The 19,161-nt window shown below is 55.1% G+C and overlaps 1 protein-coding gene across 1 annotated transcript; it reads right to left on the bottom strand.

The window, feature by feature from the left end:
* Positions 1–686: 686 nt before the first annotated feature.
* VPS37D (VPS37D subunit of ESCRT-I) lies at positions 687–10,050 on the bottom strand. Its single transcript, XM_084823074.1, has 4 exons — positions 9,899–10,050; positions 6,286–6,457; positions 3,626–3,708; positions 687–1,163 (listed from the first exon to the last, which is right to left on the bottom strand). Exons 1-4 carry the CDS (start codon positions 10,028–10,030, stop codon positions 687–689), a joined length of 864 nt encoding a protein of 287 aa, XP_084679200.1. The 5' UTR covers positions 10,031–10,050.
* Between the last annotated feature and the right edge of the window lie 9,111 nt (positions 10,051–19,161).

The raw sequence follows: 19,161 nt of genomic DNA, 5'->3' as shown, positions 1-19,161 counted from the left end.
CCCCCCCCCCGCAATCACGGAAACTCCCGATCTCCACTCTTGAAAGACAAACCGAATGATGGGAGGCGGGCAAGCGGGCTTGCAGTTGCAAGAAATGCCCCTCCCCAAACACCATCTCTGACTGCCCCCCCCCCCAGCTGTGCTCTGGTTTCCTAGAGCCACTTTCTGCTGCCATTCTGCTTGCGACCAAAATGGAGTCACTTGTGCTGTGGGCAGATCGCTTCGCAAGCTGCCCGGGGGGCGGGGGAGGGGCTGCCCGGGGGGGGGGGTGAAAATCCAGCACCCGAAAAGGCGGCAGGCAGCCCGCAAGGGTGTCCTTCAGACTCTCGCTCTCTCGAGGAAGTGGAATGGATGCATTATGCTTGCCGGCTTCCGAAAAAGAAGCGCGCGCGGGGGGGGATGAAACTCAGCGGACCTCCCTTGTTCCCAGAGTTGGGGAGAGCGGCGCCCCCGCCGCCCGCCCCCGCGCAAAGCAGCGCTTCGCGGGCCCCGCCAGGCTGCCGAGGGCGGCGGGGCGGGCGTGGGGCCAACGTCGGGCGAGGCGCGGCAGCCGGAGAGCGCAGGGCGGCCGCCCGCCCGGGAGCGGGGCGCCTGCGGCGGGCGGGCCTCTCGCGCCTCGGCCTCTCGCGCGCCTCAGCCGGCGGCAGAGGCCCGGTCCAAAGGTCCCGGCGCGGCGGCGGCGGCGGCTACCGGTGCGGCGGCTCCTTCTTCCTCTGCTGGGGCGGCAGGTGGGCCGGCGGCAGGTGGAGGCGTCCGATCAGGCCCAGGGGCTGGCTCGCGAAGGGGGCCGCGGCGTGCGGGGCGGCCAGGGCGGGCAGGCGGCACTTCTGCGGGGCCGCCGCCGCCGCCGCCGCCACGGGGAGGGGCAGCACGGCTTCCGAGGGGATCAGGAAGGCCGGCGCCAGGCGCAGCTGGAAGACCTTGGCCGGCGGCGGCGCGCTCTGCGCCGGGGCGGGCGGCGGCGGCGGCGGCGGGGCGGGGGCCGGCGGCTCCTCGCCCGCCGGGCTCGGCCTCTCGGGCGCCTGCTCCTTCTCCGGCGCGAGGCTCTCCTGCAGCTTCTCCAGCTGGGCGCGGCGGAGGTGGGAGAGCGTCCGGCTGCGCTGGAAGGCCTCCACGAAGGTCTCGATGGGGAGGTCCCAGCACAGGAACTGCTCCATCTGCTCCTGGGGACACGGGGCAGAAGGCGGACAGGCCGTGAGGGGCTGCGGGGCCGCTCCGGCCAGTGGCAGCGGCCGCCCCCGGACTCGGCCCGCGGCCCGGCCCTTTCCTGTCCCGCCCCGCCGGCCCTGGGTCGCCTAACTGGGGTGCGGCAGGGATGAGCGATCACGCGGTTTGGGGGATCAGCACCAATCCGGCGGTCATCTCGCCGCACTTCTTGTGTTCATGTGCATGCGTTTCTCATTTGGGCTGAGCAGGAAAATGCACGTTTTAAAAAAAAGCACTCTGAAAATGTGCATTTTCCCTCCACAGAGTAAAGCGTAAACATGTGCATTTTAAGAAATGCGCACTTTTAAAAGCGCACATTTTTAGAACTGCCTTTTTTCTCAGTGTGAACACAAGTTCTGGACTTTGCGAGCATTTTCGGAGAACACGCTTTCCTGCTATCATTCTTGTACACCCTGAGGATGGAGAACTCTGATTTCCTTTGGTATTCATCAGACCCTAACTGGCTCCCAGGCGAGCTATTCTTTTTTGTGGAGGCATAAGAACCTCCCTGGTCCAGATTTGCTCCAGTGTCGGTGAAGCTGGATGGCAGTGGCGCCTGGTGGGAATGCAGCAGACTGAATATCCAGGCCAGAACGTAACACTGTATTTACGGTTTGTTGCAGTTTGTGACCCTGCAGCAGCCTTCCTCACCTTGCTGCCCTCCAGATGCTTTGGACTACAACTCCTGTCATCTTTGGCCACACTGGCTGGGGATCATGGCAGCTGTAGTTCAACACCTCTGGAGGGCACCAAGTTGGAGAAAGCTCTTCCGTTGTATTTCTTGTAGCTTTCTGTGCATCTAAACACCTATATGTTTGACTGTATATATATTAGTTCAATATAGGTGCTACATGGACAGTATTGGGCCGTCATTATGGTGGGGATTGTAAATTAATAATCTGCTAAAGCAATTAGGCGGCAAGTGAGGAGGGGCTTGGTCTGTAGGTTCAAGAACATGAAGATGCTCTCTCCAACCAGCCCCCACTGCGTGGCCAGGAAAGTGTCGGGCACAGTAACCCCACACAAACCAGCACAAACCCAAATATATGTTCTTTGGACTTGGGCACCCTCTGCTTCCTGAGCACCCCCCCCCCATTTTGCAGGCAAGTGTGCAGAACCCCCCCCCCCCACATGACTGTATGGATGCAGGCCGCTATGTGCACAAGAATTTGTGGACTGGGGCACTAATCTAACATCGGTGTTAGAGGAGGGCATCTCAGCCCCTCTCCTAAAACTGTCACTCCCCCAGCTGTTATGGCCAGACACTCCCTGTTCCGCAGCAGTTTCCATGGTTGGCAGGGCAGTTTGGGCGCCTACGTGCTAAAGCTCTGCAATGGGTAGTTTGGATGAGAACTTGTGGTCCTCCAAATGTTTTGGCCTATAACTCCCATCAGCCCTAGCCAACAAAGCCAATGGTGAGAGATGATGGGAGTTGTGGGCCAAAACATCTGGAGGGCCATGAGCTGCTCACCCTTGGTTTAAATCAGTGTCCTTTAATTATTATATTATTTGAATTATATTCAAAAGAATAATAATAAAATAAGATGTAGCCTGACTAATATATAGGCTATTCAATGGCACCACACAGATCTTGAGCCAAGAAGAGAAATGCAGGCAGAAAAACCAAGTCTGCTACAGCCAACGGGAGCACAATGGCCAGGAGGCTGACAAGGGGGTGGGATGTACAAAAACCCTGCCCCTTTCTCCTTTGTGGAGGGAAATGTAGGACATGACTGCTTCTCTTCCTCACCAATCACAGCAGAGCTTTCGCCTGCATTGGTCAGGACAAGTTTCGGAGGTTTTCTTATCCAGTGCCGGCTCCAGATTTTGGATGGCCCTTGGGCCATGCCCTCTCCATGCCCCCCTCCCTCGGGGCATCTACGCCCCGCTGCCACCATCCAGGCTGCTTGTCGTCCTCCTCCTCCTCACTCCCGCTTGCTTGCTTGGCAGCCTGCGGGCCAAGGGGCCATGGCACCTGCTGCTGCTCCTCATCCCCACCCCGTTGCCTGGGCCGGGCTGAGGGGCAGGGGGTCAAGCAGGCTGCATTGGGGAAGAGGAGGAGCCACTCCGGGGGCTCTGGTCAAAGGGTCCCTGCTGGCCTGCGGGCCCTTGGCAGGGGCCCACCCATGCCTGCCCTTGACACTGGCCCTGCTGAATGTAAACATGCCACTTCCCATCGTTGCCGCAAAACAAAAGTAGTGATGGTGAAGCCAGATCAACTCCAGGGGCTCTGGCCAGCAGGCCCCCGGTGGAGTGTGGGCGCTTGGCAGGTGCTCAGCCATGCCTGCCCTGGCGCCTGCCCCTTTCGTATCTCACTGTGTGTGAAACTCATCCTTCTTCTGCAAAAGAGCCTTCTGCAGAGGGCCTTGGAGTCACCGGACCCGGTTAGTCCACCCTCTCTGCCCCGCCAGGAACTCACCTCCACCTTGGCCTCCACGCCATCCAGCTCCGCCTGCAGCCGCCTCACAGCATTCTCGGGGGTCCACTTTGCCATGCAGGCCCCTGCAGGGCAGACAGCAGCCACATCAGCTTCGTGGGGCCCTTTCTCCATCGCCCCAGCATGCAGCAGGCACCAGCCAGCTCGCCCCCCGCCCCTCCTCAAACAGGTTTTCATCCTAGGTTGCCAGCGCCCAACCCAGAGACGGCCATGGCCCCTTCTGCTTACCTTCTCCTCCCCCTGCTGCAGGAAACGGAATTTCAGCCCAAGCTCGTAGAATGACAGGTAAGTGTGCCTGTCAACCCCAAGCTTAAGCAAGGGGCTAGTCCTCACAAACAGCCAACAACGGAGTTCCCCCATATCTGTACCGTACTGCTCCTGACTGTGGGCAGGGGCTCACAGGGTCGACTCCTCCCTGCAAAAACCTACCTTGCATATCAGCCCTGTGTGAATTGCAGTAGGACTAACGAGTGGAAGGGGTGAGGATTGGGACCACCATAGCAGGCCCCCTTCCGATCTCCACATGCGGACCCTTTCAGCCTCTTTTCCCCAGGGTCATGGGTTACATCCCTGGAAGTCCAAAGTAGGCCTATAACGGGAGGCTCAGTACAAAGGGTCCAGTCAACCCAGGGGGAGGGGGCCAAATCCCAACCCCTTCCATGTGTAGATCATGCCTGCAGCACAGGGCTATAGAAAACTACCATGTCAAGGAGAAGTTCCTAGCTTGCAGCCCTTTCCCTGACCTGCTAGCTTTCTTCATGCAGGGACTTTTTTGTGTATCTAGTTTCACCAAGTGCTCTGAGTTCTGTTCTGGTTTGTAACCCGCAACCCCGCTCTCAAAACTTCCTGGAGGGTGGGCAGCAGCAGGTTGCAGCTGAACAGAAGCAGATCCCTCAAAAGAGGGGCTGGTGGGCAAAGTAGGACAGAGAATATGGATCCAAAACCCAAACCAGTGTTGAGCCAGGGAAGAGACACGAAGCAAAAGACAGAGTTTTAAAGCATTCATCTCAAACTCGGCATGCATGAGAGGAAATAGGATGACAACATTCACCGGAGTGGGTTTTGAATAACAAGGCTCTTGTCCTGGGATGCACACAGCAGTGCTCCAGAGCATGGACAGAGTACCCATTCCATCACCTCTAAGCATCCACAACTAAGTGCAGTATCTCTGGGCTTCAGAAGGTGGTTTTCCACACAGGAGGATTTGGGCAGATGGTTTAATCCAACCTGGTGGGTTGGACTACAACTGCCAGCATCCCCCAGCCAGAAGCATGAGCACCTTCAGGGGCAAAGAGCAGCTGAGGGCCTCTCCTCCATGCCGTGGCACTGGTCTGGGTCAGGGTGGCTTTAAAAGGGAATTGGACAAACTCATGAAGGCTACCAAGGGCTACTAGTCCTGATGGCTGTGTGCTGCCCCCAGTATCGGAGACAGTAGGCCTCTGTACGCCAGTTGCTGGGGAACATGAGCGGGGTGGGGGGTGGGGGTGCTGTTGCACTCCTGTTCTGCTCGTGGGCTTCCCACTGGGGCCTCTGGCTGATGATGGCGAAACAGACAGGACCAGCCCAAGACATTTTGCCTCCTGAGGCCAAGAGCAAGGTGGTGGTGCTTCCATTCCATGTGCAAATGCCCGCTGGAGGGGCAGATGAGTCCGTCTTCAGCACAGATGGTGGTACTACTTCCCCCGCCCCCCCGCAGCTGAAGGCGGCAAGCTAAGTTTGGCAGTGCAGACATGCTGCATGGCCCACAGCGCTCTCCTCCAGCACCTTGCTGCCACCTGCCAGAGCTGCTTCGCTCTGCCTCATGGCAGGGCCGGCCCTGGGAAGCCTGGCTGAGCAAGGCTGCTGGTCTGATCCAGCGCAGCTCTCCTTACGTCTGCACATGCGCTGGGGATCCGCAGTTCCATGAGGTCCCCCAAGTGTGCATGCGTGGGTGAGCAGAGCCACATGTCTCTCTTTCACACATAATGCTTGTATAGTAGGAAACTCTGGTGTGCCCACAGCAAAGAAGAAGAAGAAGAACACGGTTGCTATCTAAAGGGTGGAGCCTCTCTCAGGACCCTCTGCATGCACCCAGAGGCCCTTTCTTCTGCTTATCTTCCTGGAGGGTGCGGGGAGAGGATATGCCCGCAATGACATGGTATTCTAGAATGCCAAGGTGGAGCACGGAATTGGACCCTCCATCATAAACAAGGCGGACCTTAGTCCAACAGTGATGCTGGCAGAGGATGATGGAAGCTGTAGTCCAACACTCCTGGAGGGAGCCAGGTTGGGTAAGGCTGCTCTAAGGCATAGGGGACATTAATAAAATCATGGACAGAGTTCCCCCTCCCTCTCATCCAGCTACAACCAGCAGGTACACATTTGGGATTCCAACCTGGCAGGAGACGACTTAATTTTTTCCTCTCCCCTCCCCATCCCTTTTTCCTTTTGGGCCATGTCTTTTGAGATTGCAAGCCTGCAGACTGGGACCGTCTTGTTCAACCAATTGCAAGGCACTCTGGGAGTCTTTTTGGCTGAGAAACAGGATAAAACCATTTTAAATAGGCGGGCGGGCAGAAAGACGGCTGCCAGCCCTTTGCTCCCTTTCGTGGGGGGTGGGGAGCGAGAAATATGGGAGGGGGAGATGCCAGGCCCCTGCTCACCCAGGCGCTGCTGCTTGTCCCGACACGCTTCCCGCAGCTCCCGCAGCTCCTGGTACTTGATGGCCAGGGAGGTCTTGCCGTTCTCCAGCCGCGGCTGCAGCGCCAAGTTCTGCTTGGCCAGGGCGTAGTTGGAAGCCAGGCGCATCTCCCGCTCCAGCTGAAGGTTCTGGAACTGCAAGGACACGGACAAGGTGGGTGGGCTCAGCCATGCTTGAGAATCACATGGGGGTCATTTGGGGGCGGCGCCTGACATTGGGTGCTCTGGCTGCCAGCCGAGATGGCCATCGGGAAGTGCATACACGGACAGATGCGTGTTGGCCTTTTTTGCTGCAGCTGAATGCCCGGGAGAAGCAAAACCGGCGTGCGTGTTCAGCTGGGTGATTGGCTAAAATAAAAATCTCCAAAAATATATTTCGGTGCTCATGCCCCAGCGCTTTAGGATTGTGACTTTGCATCCCACTGCAATATACAGCTTGATTTTCTCGCTCGAGCCACCAGTTTGTTCATCAGGCACCTTTTCTGCAGCTCACGGGCTCTCTGTTTGTTGCACCTATTGTAGCCTTCCCCAACTTAGCCCCTTCTAGGTGTTTGGGACTACCACTCCCGGCATTCCTGAACACTGGCTATGCCAGAAGGGGCTGATGGGCACTGAAGTCTAAAACATCTGGAGACCACCAGCTTGGAGAAGGCTGGTAGTCTGGACTGCATGACTAGTTCCTAAAGGCAGAGACCATATAGTTCACAAAGCGCCATGCATGTTGATGGTTCTGTATCATGATTATGGTTTAAAAGCCGATTTGTCACCGTTTTGCCCCCCAAAAGATCTGATCCAGAGCTACACAGGATATTTAACAGCAAAATACAACCTAAAATCATCAATAGCATGTTCATACGAAGTTTAGTGACCCAAACTGAGTTGAAGGCAGAAAAGACAAGCATGGTCGTTAGCAGAGAAGGGGCGGGGCAGGCCTTTAAGGGGAGCACCCTCTGGAGCCATGACGGAGACACCACTGTGGAGGCTCTGCTTCACCTCAGAAAGCCAACCAGGTTGGTCTCCTGGTGGTTAGCCATTTTGGGGAGCGGGGGCGGGGCAGGATAGAGGGATGAGAAAGCTGATTTTAAAATGACCCTAAGTATATAACAAACATGGCAACAACACGGCTAAAAATGTGAGTTGAGAAGTCTTGGGATTAAATCCCACACTCATGAAATCACAAGGAGGTGGCTTTCGGGCAAGCAACCACCTCCCTCCATCAGCATTCCCATCTGTAATATGGGGCTAAGATACTAACCTACCTTACCAGGCTGTTGTAAGGACAGCCAGGGATAATGTCTGGAAAGGCCTCAAAACACATGGAACACACACATGCTGAATATACTAATTGTTATTGCAACACAGCCTCATCTCAAGTTCAAATAGTCCATAGGAAATAGTTTTTTTTGGGGGGGGGCAGATTTTCCTGCTATGGTTTGAACTGTAGTATTTGGAGGCTGAGACACATAAGCCATGACCAAATCCTGAGGAGGGGATCCTCCCCGAGCAGCCCCCCAGTTCCATGTGCCCCCACCCCCAGGACTGGCACTCATGTGAACAAAAAGTAACTGTGGGCCCGCTTCTGAAACCCCAAATGCTCAGTCAAGTCACAGAGCGGTTGTGTAGAAAACCTGTCACATGGGCCTTTTTCCTCCACCAGTGAATTAATGTGTATGCCTATGCTGGGCACAGAGCCAATGAGAAGCTGCAAGGTGCCCCTCTGCCTGGCCTACTGCCCATACTAAGCCTCCATGCAAGTAGAAACCTACTGCCTTGAAACATGCCTAATTATTCCAAACTGAAAAGGGGGATGTTTGCATCCTGCAATGTTTTTTTTTATATATAGCAACTCTGGGTAATATTGCAAATGTGATGCCCATTTTGTGGCTTCGTTTGGGTCAACCGAGGGTGGGGTGGGCAGATGATCACTCTGATCCAATCAATGGACCTGGGGCAAAACAGAGGTGATATTGTGTCTGCCACTGTTGTGAAGGAGGCATAGAAGGTGCCTTTCTCCAAGATAAACAGACCAGACGTATTCTGGGGAGGATGGATGACAAGGCGTGACGTGGCAAGTGCGAGACAAGGGAACAGAACAGTGAAGGCTGGTGGCTCTGATGTCAGTGGGGCAGTCAATCTGCTCTGGGTTTCAGTCAGAACCAGTCAGAACTCTAAAGGAGCTATCCAAGGTGCTTTGCTCTGCTCCTTGGATAGCTCCTTTACAGTTCTGACTGGTTCTGACTGAAACCTGGAGCAGATTGACTGCCCCACTGACATCGGAGCCACCAGCCTCCAGTGGAACAGAACCGACTGGGGCTGTGGAGGTGTTGGGGGCTAAGAAAAGGGATTAGGAATTCCTGGAAGGGGGAGAAATATAGCTGGATGAGATGGAGGGGGTGTTTTTTCTAGGTCTTTGCTTTGTTTCTAGGGCTGACCAAAACGCAAAATCACACGCCATTTGCACAAAACACAGTGTCGATTATTGGACAGGCTCCCTCTGCCCCCGCCCCCCCGCCAGGAGAATACATGTTGCACGCTTGGCCAGATAGAGCCCCCACCCGCACCCCCGGTGTGGCCGAGTCTTGGGTTCCCATGCTTTGGATGCAAAGAAACAAACCAGGCCAGAACTGGGGAGGCTGGGGGAGGGGAGGGAGATGTTCCAGGATGCCTCCCGCCCCCGAGACAAAAGCATCAAGGCCTTGGCAGCATCACCCCCCCCTCCAATACACACACACACACCACTCTGCCTGCCCCAATCCTCATCACCACCCCTGGTCCGACAGCCCTGTGCTCGGTACCGGCTGGACTGATGAGGCTTCTTGGCATCTCTCTGGAGATAGAGATGACAAAGGCAGCCCATTTAGATTGCTGTGAGGGGGCGGGTTATTGTTGGGGGGGGATCTGAATGACAGGTGGGTGGGGAGCAGCAGAATATGAAAATAGCTCAGAAATGGGGGCGGAGAGCATCTATGGGGTGAGCTGGGCATCCGTGCTCGATTTGGGGCGGGGTGTGTCCCTGCTAGCAGCTTTTAGAAGGATGCGTGGATAGGAAAGGTACCCCTAAAATCCACTGAGCGCCCCCCGGTCTGGGGAGAGAGGGAGGCAAAGCTGCTATAGCCAGGGGAGGGAGTTTCTATGGCCGGTGCGGGCTGCCTTGCCCACAGGGTGTCACGTCTGGGGGAGGGGGCGTGCGTGTGTGTTTGGGCCCCTGACACCGACCACGGGCTCCTGCGGAAAAGGCCAGCGGCGCTGGGCATTGTCTCTCCGGGCACCCAGCACGGGCCGGGCCGGAACTGCCACCATGCTGCCCCCGCCCGCACTCCACAGGCGATGGGGCCTGCCGGGGGTGTCCGAGGGACACAGCCCCGGGTGGTAGAGGCACACCCGGGCGGGGCATCGGTGCCCCTTTGGATGCTGTGCACGGCGGGGGGGGGGGGTGCTTCTGTGTTTGGACCATCAAACGCCCGCATGCGACCGAAGGCCCTGGTCGGAGGCAGGATGCGGCCCCCCTCTCCGCCCCCCTCTCGGGCCCGATCCTCTCTCCTCCGTGGCCCCGATCCTGGGACCCCCGCGTCTTACCTTCCTGCTCAGCTTGACGATGCGCTCAAGCCACGTCTCGTCCCGCATGAGGGCGCGGAGCTGGGCGGTGCTGAGCGCCCCGAAGCCCAGGTCCACCGCCGCCGAGCCCCGCGGGCCCCGATCGCGCTCCATGCTGCGGAGCGAGGCGGACGGCGCGGCCGCACCTGAAGGAGCGCGATCCGGCACCTGCACCCACAGCACCGCCTCCGGCCGCCAGGGGGCGCCCCGGACGCTCTTAAAGGAGCCGCCGCCGCGGAGGGACCGGTGGGCGCGGCGGAAAGACGCCGGGCGGGGGCAGAGCTCCCCAGGCACGCGCGGGCGGCCCCCCGCGCCCTCGGGTCGGGGGAGATCACGCCAAGAGGTCGGGGCTTCTGCTGCCTTGGCAACTTAAGTGAGATAAGGCGGAGCTTCTGAACATGTGCAGAGTGCTCGCCCTCCCCACTGCCCACTGACTTCCAGGCAGGCTGGGGCGGACAGACAAATCAATCCTGCTGCAGGAGCGTGCCTGTGCCACCTCCTGCCTCTCTCCTCCCCAGGTACGGAGGCACAGTGGTGCTGGCCTACCTCGCGGGGTTGTTGTAAGGAGAGAGTTTGTTATACAGAGAGGATTTCATTGAGGTTGGTGTGGGACTTTTGCCCCACTTCCCTGCCGTAAGCAATCGAAACAAAGTGCCTTTCCACACTCGAAAAGCGTTGCCACATAAAGACAAACATGCCTGAGCCAGGGCTGCCCACGGCTCAGCCCCGACCAGGGCCGGCCCCAGGACAAGTAGCACGCAGGCAGGGCGAGGAGGGCCTTTGGTGTGCCCCCGCCCCGCAGTGAGTGCTGCAGGAGCGCCCAGAGGATTCACGGGGCCTGCTGTGATGCCCACCGAGAACGACATTGCTCCGAATCGCGACCTCTCCGCCACATTTGTGCAAGCCGACCCCCAAAGCCGTATCCTGAGCAGGAGCAGCGCGCTGAGGCAGCACAGCAGGACTATCGCGGGTGTCGCTCACAATATCGTTTGTTTTGTAGCAGTTCCTATCTTTTGGCAAGCCTTTATTTTAGAAGAGCCATTATTTTTAATCTTAGAGATATAGATACAGAAAAGTATCTAGCTGGCTTCTTACAGCTTACAGCTGTATTTTATTATTATTTATATACCGCTTACAAGATTTGGAGTGCTCAGTGCTCGGAAGCATTGCCTCAGAGTGAAGCCGTGTTCCACTGAGCTTGACCTAGCGCAAATGGCATCACAGTGGACACGGAAAAAGAAACAGGCTTTCAAGCTAGCTGAGGGAAGATCATTTTTGTGGTTAATCCTCCTAAGGCCAGCCCTGGACCCGACATCTCTTTGCACTGACAGGAGCAGGGATCATGCAGGAGATTGTATTCCTGAGCATGCATAGAGAGTTTCCTCCTCTACACTGAGGATGCAAAAAGTGAATAAACAAACTTCTCAGGTCACTTAATGAAATTGCTGGGCAAGAGCTTCTGGGGAAGCAAAATGAAGTCTTTATTTATTTGATTTCTCTCCCTCTCTGTCCCATGGTCTCTCTTGCTAAATACTATTAGTCTGTCTTCAAGGGGCTCACCGTCTAAGGTGGCTTTCCCTCCAGATGTGCTGGGTGACTGTTCCCCAGCCAGCAGATCACTAGGTCTGTTGGCTGGGGATGATGGTACTTGCACCCCAATACACCTGGAGGGGGCCAAATTGGGAAAGGCTGAAGTAAGGTGACTGGATTGCTTGGGGGATCAGAACAGTGAGGCTGCCAGGCACGAGGGACAGGGCCTTCTCGGTAGTGGCCCCACGTGTGGAACTCATGGACCAGCATGGTTATCTTTGTTCTTAGAATCGTAGAAGAGTAGGGTTGGAAGGGGCCTCTGAGACCATTGAGTCCAACCCCCTGCTCAATGCAGGAATACAAGTCAGAGCATCCCTGATAGAGGGCTGTCCAGCCTCGTCTTGAATGCCTCCAGTGTGGGAGAGCCCACCTCCTGCCCAGGTCATTGGTTCCATTGTCGTATTGCTCTAACATCAGGAGGTTTCTCCTGATGTTCAGCCGGAATCTGGCTTCCTGTCACTCGAGCCCATTCTTCCGTGTCCTGCACTCTGGGATGATCGAGATGCTGGCCTTCCTCCCTGTGACAACCTTTCAAGGACTTGAAGAGTGCTATCCTGTCTCCCCTCATTCTTCTCTTCTCAGGGCTAAACATGCCCAGTTATTTCAGTCTCTCCTCACAGGGCTTTGCTTCCAGTCCCCTGATCATCCTCGTTGCCCTTTGTTTGTGAAAGAGGAGCCAGCCTGGGAGACTGGACGGCGGAGCAGAGCTCCGTCCTAAGTACAACAAAGGGGTGAAGGTTCCTCTGGAGCCCAGGAAATCAGATGGATCTTCACTCTGAGAGTGTAATTTATGCATGGAGTTTGCTGTCAAAATAAGATATGGTGCTTTAAAAGGGGGGTTATTTATTTATTAATTAATATATTTCTTGGCCGCCTTTCAGGACAGAACCCCTCTCATGGTGGTGAACAGCAATAAAACACATGAAACTGGCATGATATTAAGAGAGATAAAAACGCAGTAGAAACAGTAAAAACACACACACACACAACCAGCAATTAAAAATAATAAAAACAATAGCAAACCCAGCAATAAAAACAGCAACGACAGCAATTGTATTAGGAGAAGGACAGAATAAAATGATGTGTTTTCATGGCCTTCTTAAAAGCCTGCAATGTTGGAGCAGATGGACCCCTGATGGCAACTTATTCCAGAGTTGTGGCGCCACTGCAGAAAGGCCCTCTCTCGTGTACTTGCCCACCTAACTGCTGTCACAGGTGGGCAAGTGAGAAAGACCCCTCTTGCTGATCTTAAAGTGTAGGCAGGCTGATATGGGTGAAGGTGGTCCTTCAAGTAATTGGGTCCTAAACTATTTAAGGCTTTAAAGGTCCAAGCCAGCACTTTAAATTGGGCTCAGGAACACACTGGTAACCAGTGCGGCTGGCGCCATCTAGGCATTCTATGATCTGATCGCCTTGCTCCCACCAACACTCAGGTGGCCGCATTCTGCACCAGCTGAAGTTTCTGGACTGTCTTCAAAGTCAGCCCCACATACAGCATATTACAGTAGTCCAGCCGGGGTTAGACAAATCAATCCCGAAAGGAGAGCTCTATCCATGGTGGCTCAATGGCTCCTCCCATTTCAGAAGCACTCTATCTCTGAATACTAGATGCTGTGGGAGAAACAGCCGGATAGAGCTGTTGCCTTTGTGCCCAACATGTGGGCTTCCCAGAGGTGTCTGGCTGGCCACTGTTAGCCAACTCCTGTTTGCTCCCCTTGGTCTGTAGTTCCCAGGTTCCTCCTTTTTGCCCTTTTTGAATATCAGGACAACATTAGCCCTCCCTTCAGTCATCTGGCACTTGCCCCGGCCGTCCTCCATGATTTCTCAAAGATAACAGTGGTTCTGAGAGTTCTTCTGCCAGTTCCTTTGTTACTGTAGGATGCAGTTCATCTGGCCCTGGAGGTTTGAACTCATTCAAAGTAATGAGGTGTTCCTTGACCAGATGCCTGTCAGTTTCAAGCTGCAATCCTGCCCCTTCAGCCTGTACTTTGCCTTTGCAGGGGGGTCATAGACCCTCTTTCGGGAGAAGACTAAGCCAAAGTAGGAATTGAGCACCTCTGCCTTTTCTTGGTCATCTGTTATCATTTTGCCATCCTCATTGAATAGTTGAACCACCATTTCTTTCCTCTGTCTTTTACTATGCACATATCTGAAGAAAGACTTTTTGTTGCTTTTAGCCTCCCTCGCTAACCTCAGCTGGTTCTCAGCTTTAGCCTTCCTGACACCATCCCTGCAATTCTGTGCTACCTGCCTGTACTCTTCCTTTGTCACTTGTCCTTCCTTCCACTTCCTATATGTGTCTTTTTTTTGTTTTCAGGTCATCCCTAAGCTTTTTGTGAAGCCACATTGTCTGTTTCCCACCTCCCAGCTGAGCAGAGCAGAGCAGAGGAAGCTGCTCAGCAGGTCTAGGGACTACAGAAGCGAGCAAGCGATCAGAGCAAGTGAACAAGGGGAGCAAACAGGAGTTGGCCAAGGGAGTTGCAGTTGCAGAGGAGACAAAAGAGACAAAGGAGGCAAAGGCAAAGAGGTAAGTGGGCTGGAGGAAGCCCAGAGGGCTGTCCTTTTCCTGTTGAGTGGCTGTGAGCTCACCAGGTGCTTCTGAGAGCTCCAACTGAATTGGAGGGGTGTGGCCTGAATACTCCCAGCAGCTGAGTGGGCAGGAAGCTTCAGTCTGTTTCCCGCCTCCCAGCTGAGCAGAGCAGAGCAGAGCAAGCTGCTCCAGCTGGTCCAGGGACTACAGAAGCAGGCAAGCTCCCAGAGAGCGAGCGAACAGAGCGAGCGAACAGGGGGCGCAAACAGGAGTTGGCCAGGGGAGTTCAGCAGGGGAGGTCAAGGGGGAGGCCCCCAACATTATTTATTTATTTTATTTTATTTTAACTTTTTTCATTTTTTAAAAATAATATTAGTCTCTTTACACACACTTCCATACCAGTGGGACTCTGTTTTTAACCTACAGTGAGTAGAGGACCAGGCACAGGCTACTCTAGAACAATCAGAAAGCTAGACACAAAAAGGGAAAAGAGACTATGGAAGGGCAAGACTCCAGTGGTGGTGACCTGCAAGGTGTGTGCCATGTTTGTTTTCTTGCCTGAGAACAACATGGCCTACACCTGCAACAAGTGCAAGTTGATCATGCTGCTGGAAGAAAAAGTAAGAGGACTGGAGTGGCGACTGTCGACCCTCCGGGGAATAAGAGAACACGAAGAGTTCTTGGACAGAATGGGGGAACTACAGCAGCAAAGGGAAGACCAGAAGCTTGAAGAGCAACAGCAAGATGAGGCAGAAGTGGGAAATGCTGAGAAGAAAAATGGAGTAGAGGATACTCCTTGGAAAAGGGTGACAGGAGCAGAAGAACTAGACGCCACTCTGCTCCAGTGGAAGCAGTGGAGCTGTGGAACCGATTCCAGGGACTTGCGGATGAGACTGGAGGGCAGCCTGCAGAGGAAGAATCACAGGGGAACCTGCATGAGAGTGAGCAAGAGGCTGAAGGTCAGCCAAGCAGAGGCAATGAAACCCAGGCTTACAACAAGAAGAAGAGAAGAGTGGTAGTAGTGGGAGACTCCTTGCTGCGTGGGATCGAGACCCAAGTATGTCACGAAGACCCGTGGACTTGCCAGGTATGTTGTCTCCCGGGAGGATGGATTAGAGACATGACATGCCTGCACTCATCAAGCCCACTGACAGGTCCCTTTTTTCTCATCCATGTGGGAACAAATGATACCGCCAAGCGGAGCTATGAAGAAATAACGTCAGACTATGAAGCTTTGGGAAGGAAACTCGAGAACTCTGGGGTCCAGATAGTATTCTCATCCATCCTTCCAGTAGTTAGAAGAGGGCTAGAAAGGGAAAGAAAAATACTCCGGGTGAATGACTGGCTATAAAGGTGGTGCCAGCGAGAGAGATTCGGATTCTGGGACCACGGGCTATACTTCCTGGAAGATGGGCTGTTGGCAAGGGACGGGATGCACCTCACAAAGACTGGGAAGAATGTGTTTGGCCACAGCATGAAGAACTTCATCAGGAGGGCTTTAAACTGAATCCTACGGGGAAGGGAGACGTAAAGTTGGGCATAACAATGGACGTAGGCGCATGCAAAAGTCACTGCCAAATTTGCTGCTGAAGTTCAGTCATGTGGCAGCAAAAAAGGGCCAATTTTTCTTTTAAACAAAGACAAAGGGCCCTTTTCGGCTGCTGCTCTGCTGAATTTTGGCAGCAAACAGCAACTTGCTTTCCTTGCAACTTGGGGGGGGGAATCCTTTTGGAGGGGCCACTTGTTGAATTCTGGATATTTTGTTTTATCTTTTATTCATGTTTCAGTTTTCTCTTGTAAACTGCCTTGTTGTCTTCTATGATGAAAGGTGGTCTGTAAATGATTTCAATAATAAATAATAGCAGCTGTCCCATTACCATCAGGATCATTTTGCTCCTCGGGCGCTTTGCGCAGTCTTCTGGAACAAGAAAACATACTAGACCAGATGCTGCTAGGGTGATGCTCACAAAAGTAATGCATGCCTGGCTGCCATCACGGCTGAACTTCTGTGTAAAAAAATCCTGTAAACAATACCAGTAGGTTTGGTTGCACTTGTTAGGTTAGATTTGTTGTTTTAGTGGTTTGACTGATACTGTTCAACATTGTATCTTTCCTTCCCAACCCCCAATTCTAAAATGCCATTTTATTTTTAAGCCGCTAAAACTTACAAGGTGTTTCATGCATTTTTTAAAAAAGGAAAGTATGTGTGGTGGTGAAGAATGAAAGAAATACAGCCCCTTGCAAAGTCAAAAGCACTGCTGGGGTGAGAGGTGGCAGCTGCATTGCCCCTGGGCAGGTGTGCAGTGTGTGTGTGGGGCTGATGATGTCACAGTCTAACTGAATGACATCGCAGCTTTATGATCTGGCCAGGCTAATGCAGAGCTTAGGAAAACGAGGGACCACTGAAATGCTGTTAGAACCACCAGGTGTTTTATGAAGGGCAAAGATGATCAGCTCTTAGAACTGGCAGTGCAGCCTTGCAGGAGAACCCAGTGGGAATTCGTCAAACTATGGGCTCTAATGAGAAAGGATCATCATTGGCCAGGCAAGGTCAGCCCACAAGTGAGACGTCCCGTACGATTCCAATCAAAGTCGCTTACAGTCCGTATCAGAGTCCGTTGCTCCAGCGAGGCACTGAACCTCTGAGGAACCTCTCGCCTCAGCAAGAATGGCCCCCCGGCACCCAGCCCCATCGAGCGAGCTGCCCCGCAGGGGCTCCCGCCTCCTACCAGAGGGCTGCCGAGTTCCCAAGAACCGCCACTCCCCAGAGGGGAAATGACATCCCCCGAAGTGCCTCTCCCCGCAGAGGAAGTGAGCTCTCTCAGGGTGCTTCTCCCCATACTGTTTTTCCTCAGAGAGGGAGTGTGAGCGAGGCTCCCCGGAGAAGCTCTCTTTCTCCTGGTCCTTCATCACGCAGAGGGAGTGAGCTGTCCCAGGGCTCTACTTCTCCCCAGAGAGGAAGTGAGGCTCCCCAGAGAATGCCTCCACCGAGGGCAGCCAACCTCCCTCCTCCAGACACCTCTTTGCGAAGAGGGAGTGAGCTTCCTCACACCTCTTCCCCGCGGCAACCGAATGACCTCTGGCAGAACACTTCTCCCCAGAGTGGAAGTGATGCCTTCCGGAGCGCCTCGCCCCGCAGAGGGAGCGATCTCTCCCAGAGCCCTAGGCAAGGGAACCAGCTCTGCCAGAGTGCTTCACCTCAGGGAGAAAGCGACCTTCTCTGTGGCAGCTCTCTGCAACGGGGGAGGCCGGCTGTCCGGAGCATCTCACCTCAAACAGTCGTGGACTACCAGTGTGGAAGATACTCCATCCATCCAGGACAGTTCAGCATGACGAGCAGCCATATGCTCATGGCGATGCAACAGTGCCTGAACGCGCAACGGGAGGAGATGTGCCGGGGACCCCGGCTTGTGCCAGAAATGGAATCGAGTCTGGGGAAATCCCAAATGGAGAGGAGATACGTTCCCGTCTCCCCAGCACCAAGTGACTCCCCTCAGCCGGCGACCAGAGATTATGCTTGGCCTGCTGTCAACCCCAAGGACGAATCGACCCAAACACCTCCCCCGAGGAGGGATTCCCTGCAGGTGCCCAAGATGTCTCCTCAGCTAGCAGCTGATTCAGGACAGCGGGACTCATCTCAGCCTACAAAAAGACTCATTCGCAAACACGTTCCCAACCCGAAGGATGAATGGACGCAGACGGAACCTGCCTACCGGGTCTCCTTCTTCCCAAAGAGTGGATCACCTCAGGTAGAGGTGTGGACAACGGCCGCCATGGAGACCAGGGCCAAGACTTGCCCTCCTCCAGACGCCACCAAACCATCTCCTCAGTTGGAGACAAAAGCAAGCTATAGGCCCATTTTCCCTTTGGGGAGTGAATCAGATGACAGGTGCCCTCTCCCCCAAGAGATGGAGGTGGCTCGTAAGCAACCTCTCTCCACAGAGGCTGAGCAGAGAGGGAGCTCCCTCCGAGCCCAGCTGGAACTGGCCCGCAGGAGTCCCCCTCCCCGAGAGCCTGATGTGAGGAGGAGCTCCCTCCCAACAAAGCCTGATATGACCCAGACATGCTACCGGCCAGCTTCCCATCCGGAAAGTGAGTCCGCGTACCGGTGTCTGCTCCACCAAGAGATGGAAGCGGCGGCCCGAAAGCTCTCTCTCTCTCCAGGGGCTGAGTTGCCCCGCCGGGTCTCCCTTTCCACAGAGACTGAGCAGAGAAGGAGTTCCCTCCGAACAGGGCCTGAACCAGCCCATCAGCGCTCCATCCCTCGGGAGTCAGATGTGAGGAGGACCTCCTGCAGCCAACCTGTGTCGAGCCACAGGGTCTCCTCACTGAAAGACCCCTCTGCCTGGTCTGAATCCCTAGCGAGCCCCCGAGGCTCTCTGCAGCTGGAAGTTCCGACTGTCTCCAGATCAGCTTCCCACCCAGAGAGTGAATCCGAGTACAGGTGCCTTCTCCATCAGGAGCTGGAGGCAGCCCACAGGCGCTCCCTCCCCTCTGGGCCTGAGGTCCCCCGTAGGGGCGCCGTCCCCAGAGAGACTGTAGCCACACCTGGGGTCTTACCCGTGTTGCGACAGGGGAGCATCAGCACTGACTGGGCATCCGCAATGAACATTTGGACCCAAACGGAGCCTCACCAAGACACCAAGCCCATTCCCAGAGGTTCCCTTCAGCCTAACGCTGAAGCAAGCCTCAAAGTCTTGACATACCCACAGGTTACCATGGCCCCTGGGACTTTACCTCCAAGGTGTTTGGGGAGGTTTGGGCCTCAGTCCTCTTGGTGGCCGTTACTCCAGGCAGACACCATCTTACCGGCTCTGGACTGGACAGAGAAGCATCGCAGCCAACCGGCTCCGGACTGGGAGGAGGACAAGCCACCTTCTCCGGTGGAGTCTGAGGGAGCCTTGGATTTTCCTCACGACAACGTTTCCATCTCAAGCAAGGCCCTCTCAGCACTGGCAGTGTGCTCTGAACAGCTGCCCTCCTCCTCAGTTCCGGAGCATGGGGACCAGAGACTGGGCGGCGCCAGGCCCAGCAACAAGGCAGAAGACCTCATCAAGCCACAGAGAGGGAAGTCGATGTCCAGGTTTAGCGCTTTCTTTGTGGGTATGTTACCAGAGGCTGGGCT

Source organism: Heloderma suspectum, chromosome 16 (genome assembly GCF_057233095.1).
Source record: "Heloderma suspectum isolate Gila_16-S chromosome 16, 16-S_ref, whole genome shotgun sequence".
Classification (NCBI taxonomy): Eukaryota; Metazoa; Chordata; class Lepidosauria; order Squamata; family Helodermatidae; genus Heloderma; species Heloderma suspectum.
Note: the sequence above shows the minus strand (reverse complement) of the source record. Positions and strands in the feature narration are given on the sequence as shown.

Excerpts from the sequence above, each read along its gene's own strand:
- VPS37D (XM_084823074.1), bottom strand. The coding sequence starts at position 10,030 with ATGGAGCGCGATCGGGGCCCGCGGGGCTCGGCGGCGGTGGACCTGGGC. Across the intron at positions 6,458-9,898 it reads TCGTCAAGCTGAGCAGGAAG|TTCCAGAACCTTCAGCTGGA; the intron begins GTAAGACGCGGG and ends GTGTCCTTGCAG. Across the intron at positions 1,164-3,625 it reads GCGTGGAGGCCAAGGTGGAG|GAGCAGATGGAGCAGTTCCT; the intron begins GTGAGTTCCTGG and ends CCGTGTCCCCAG.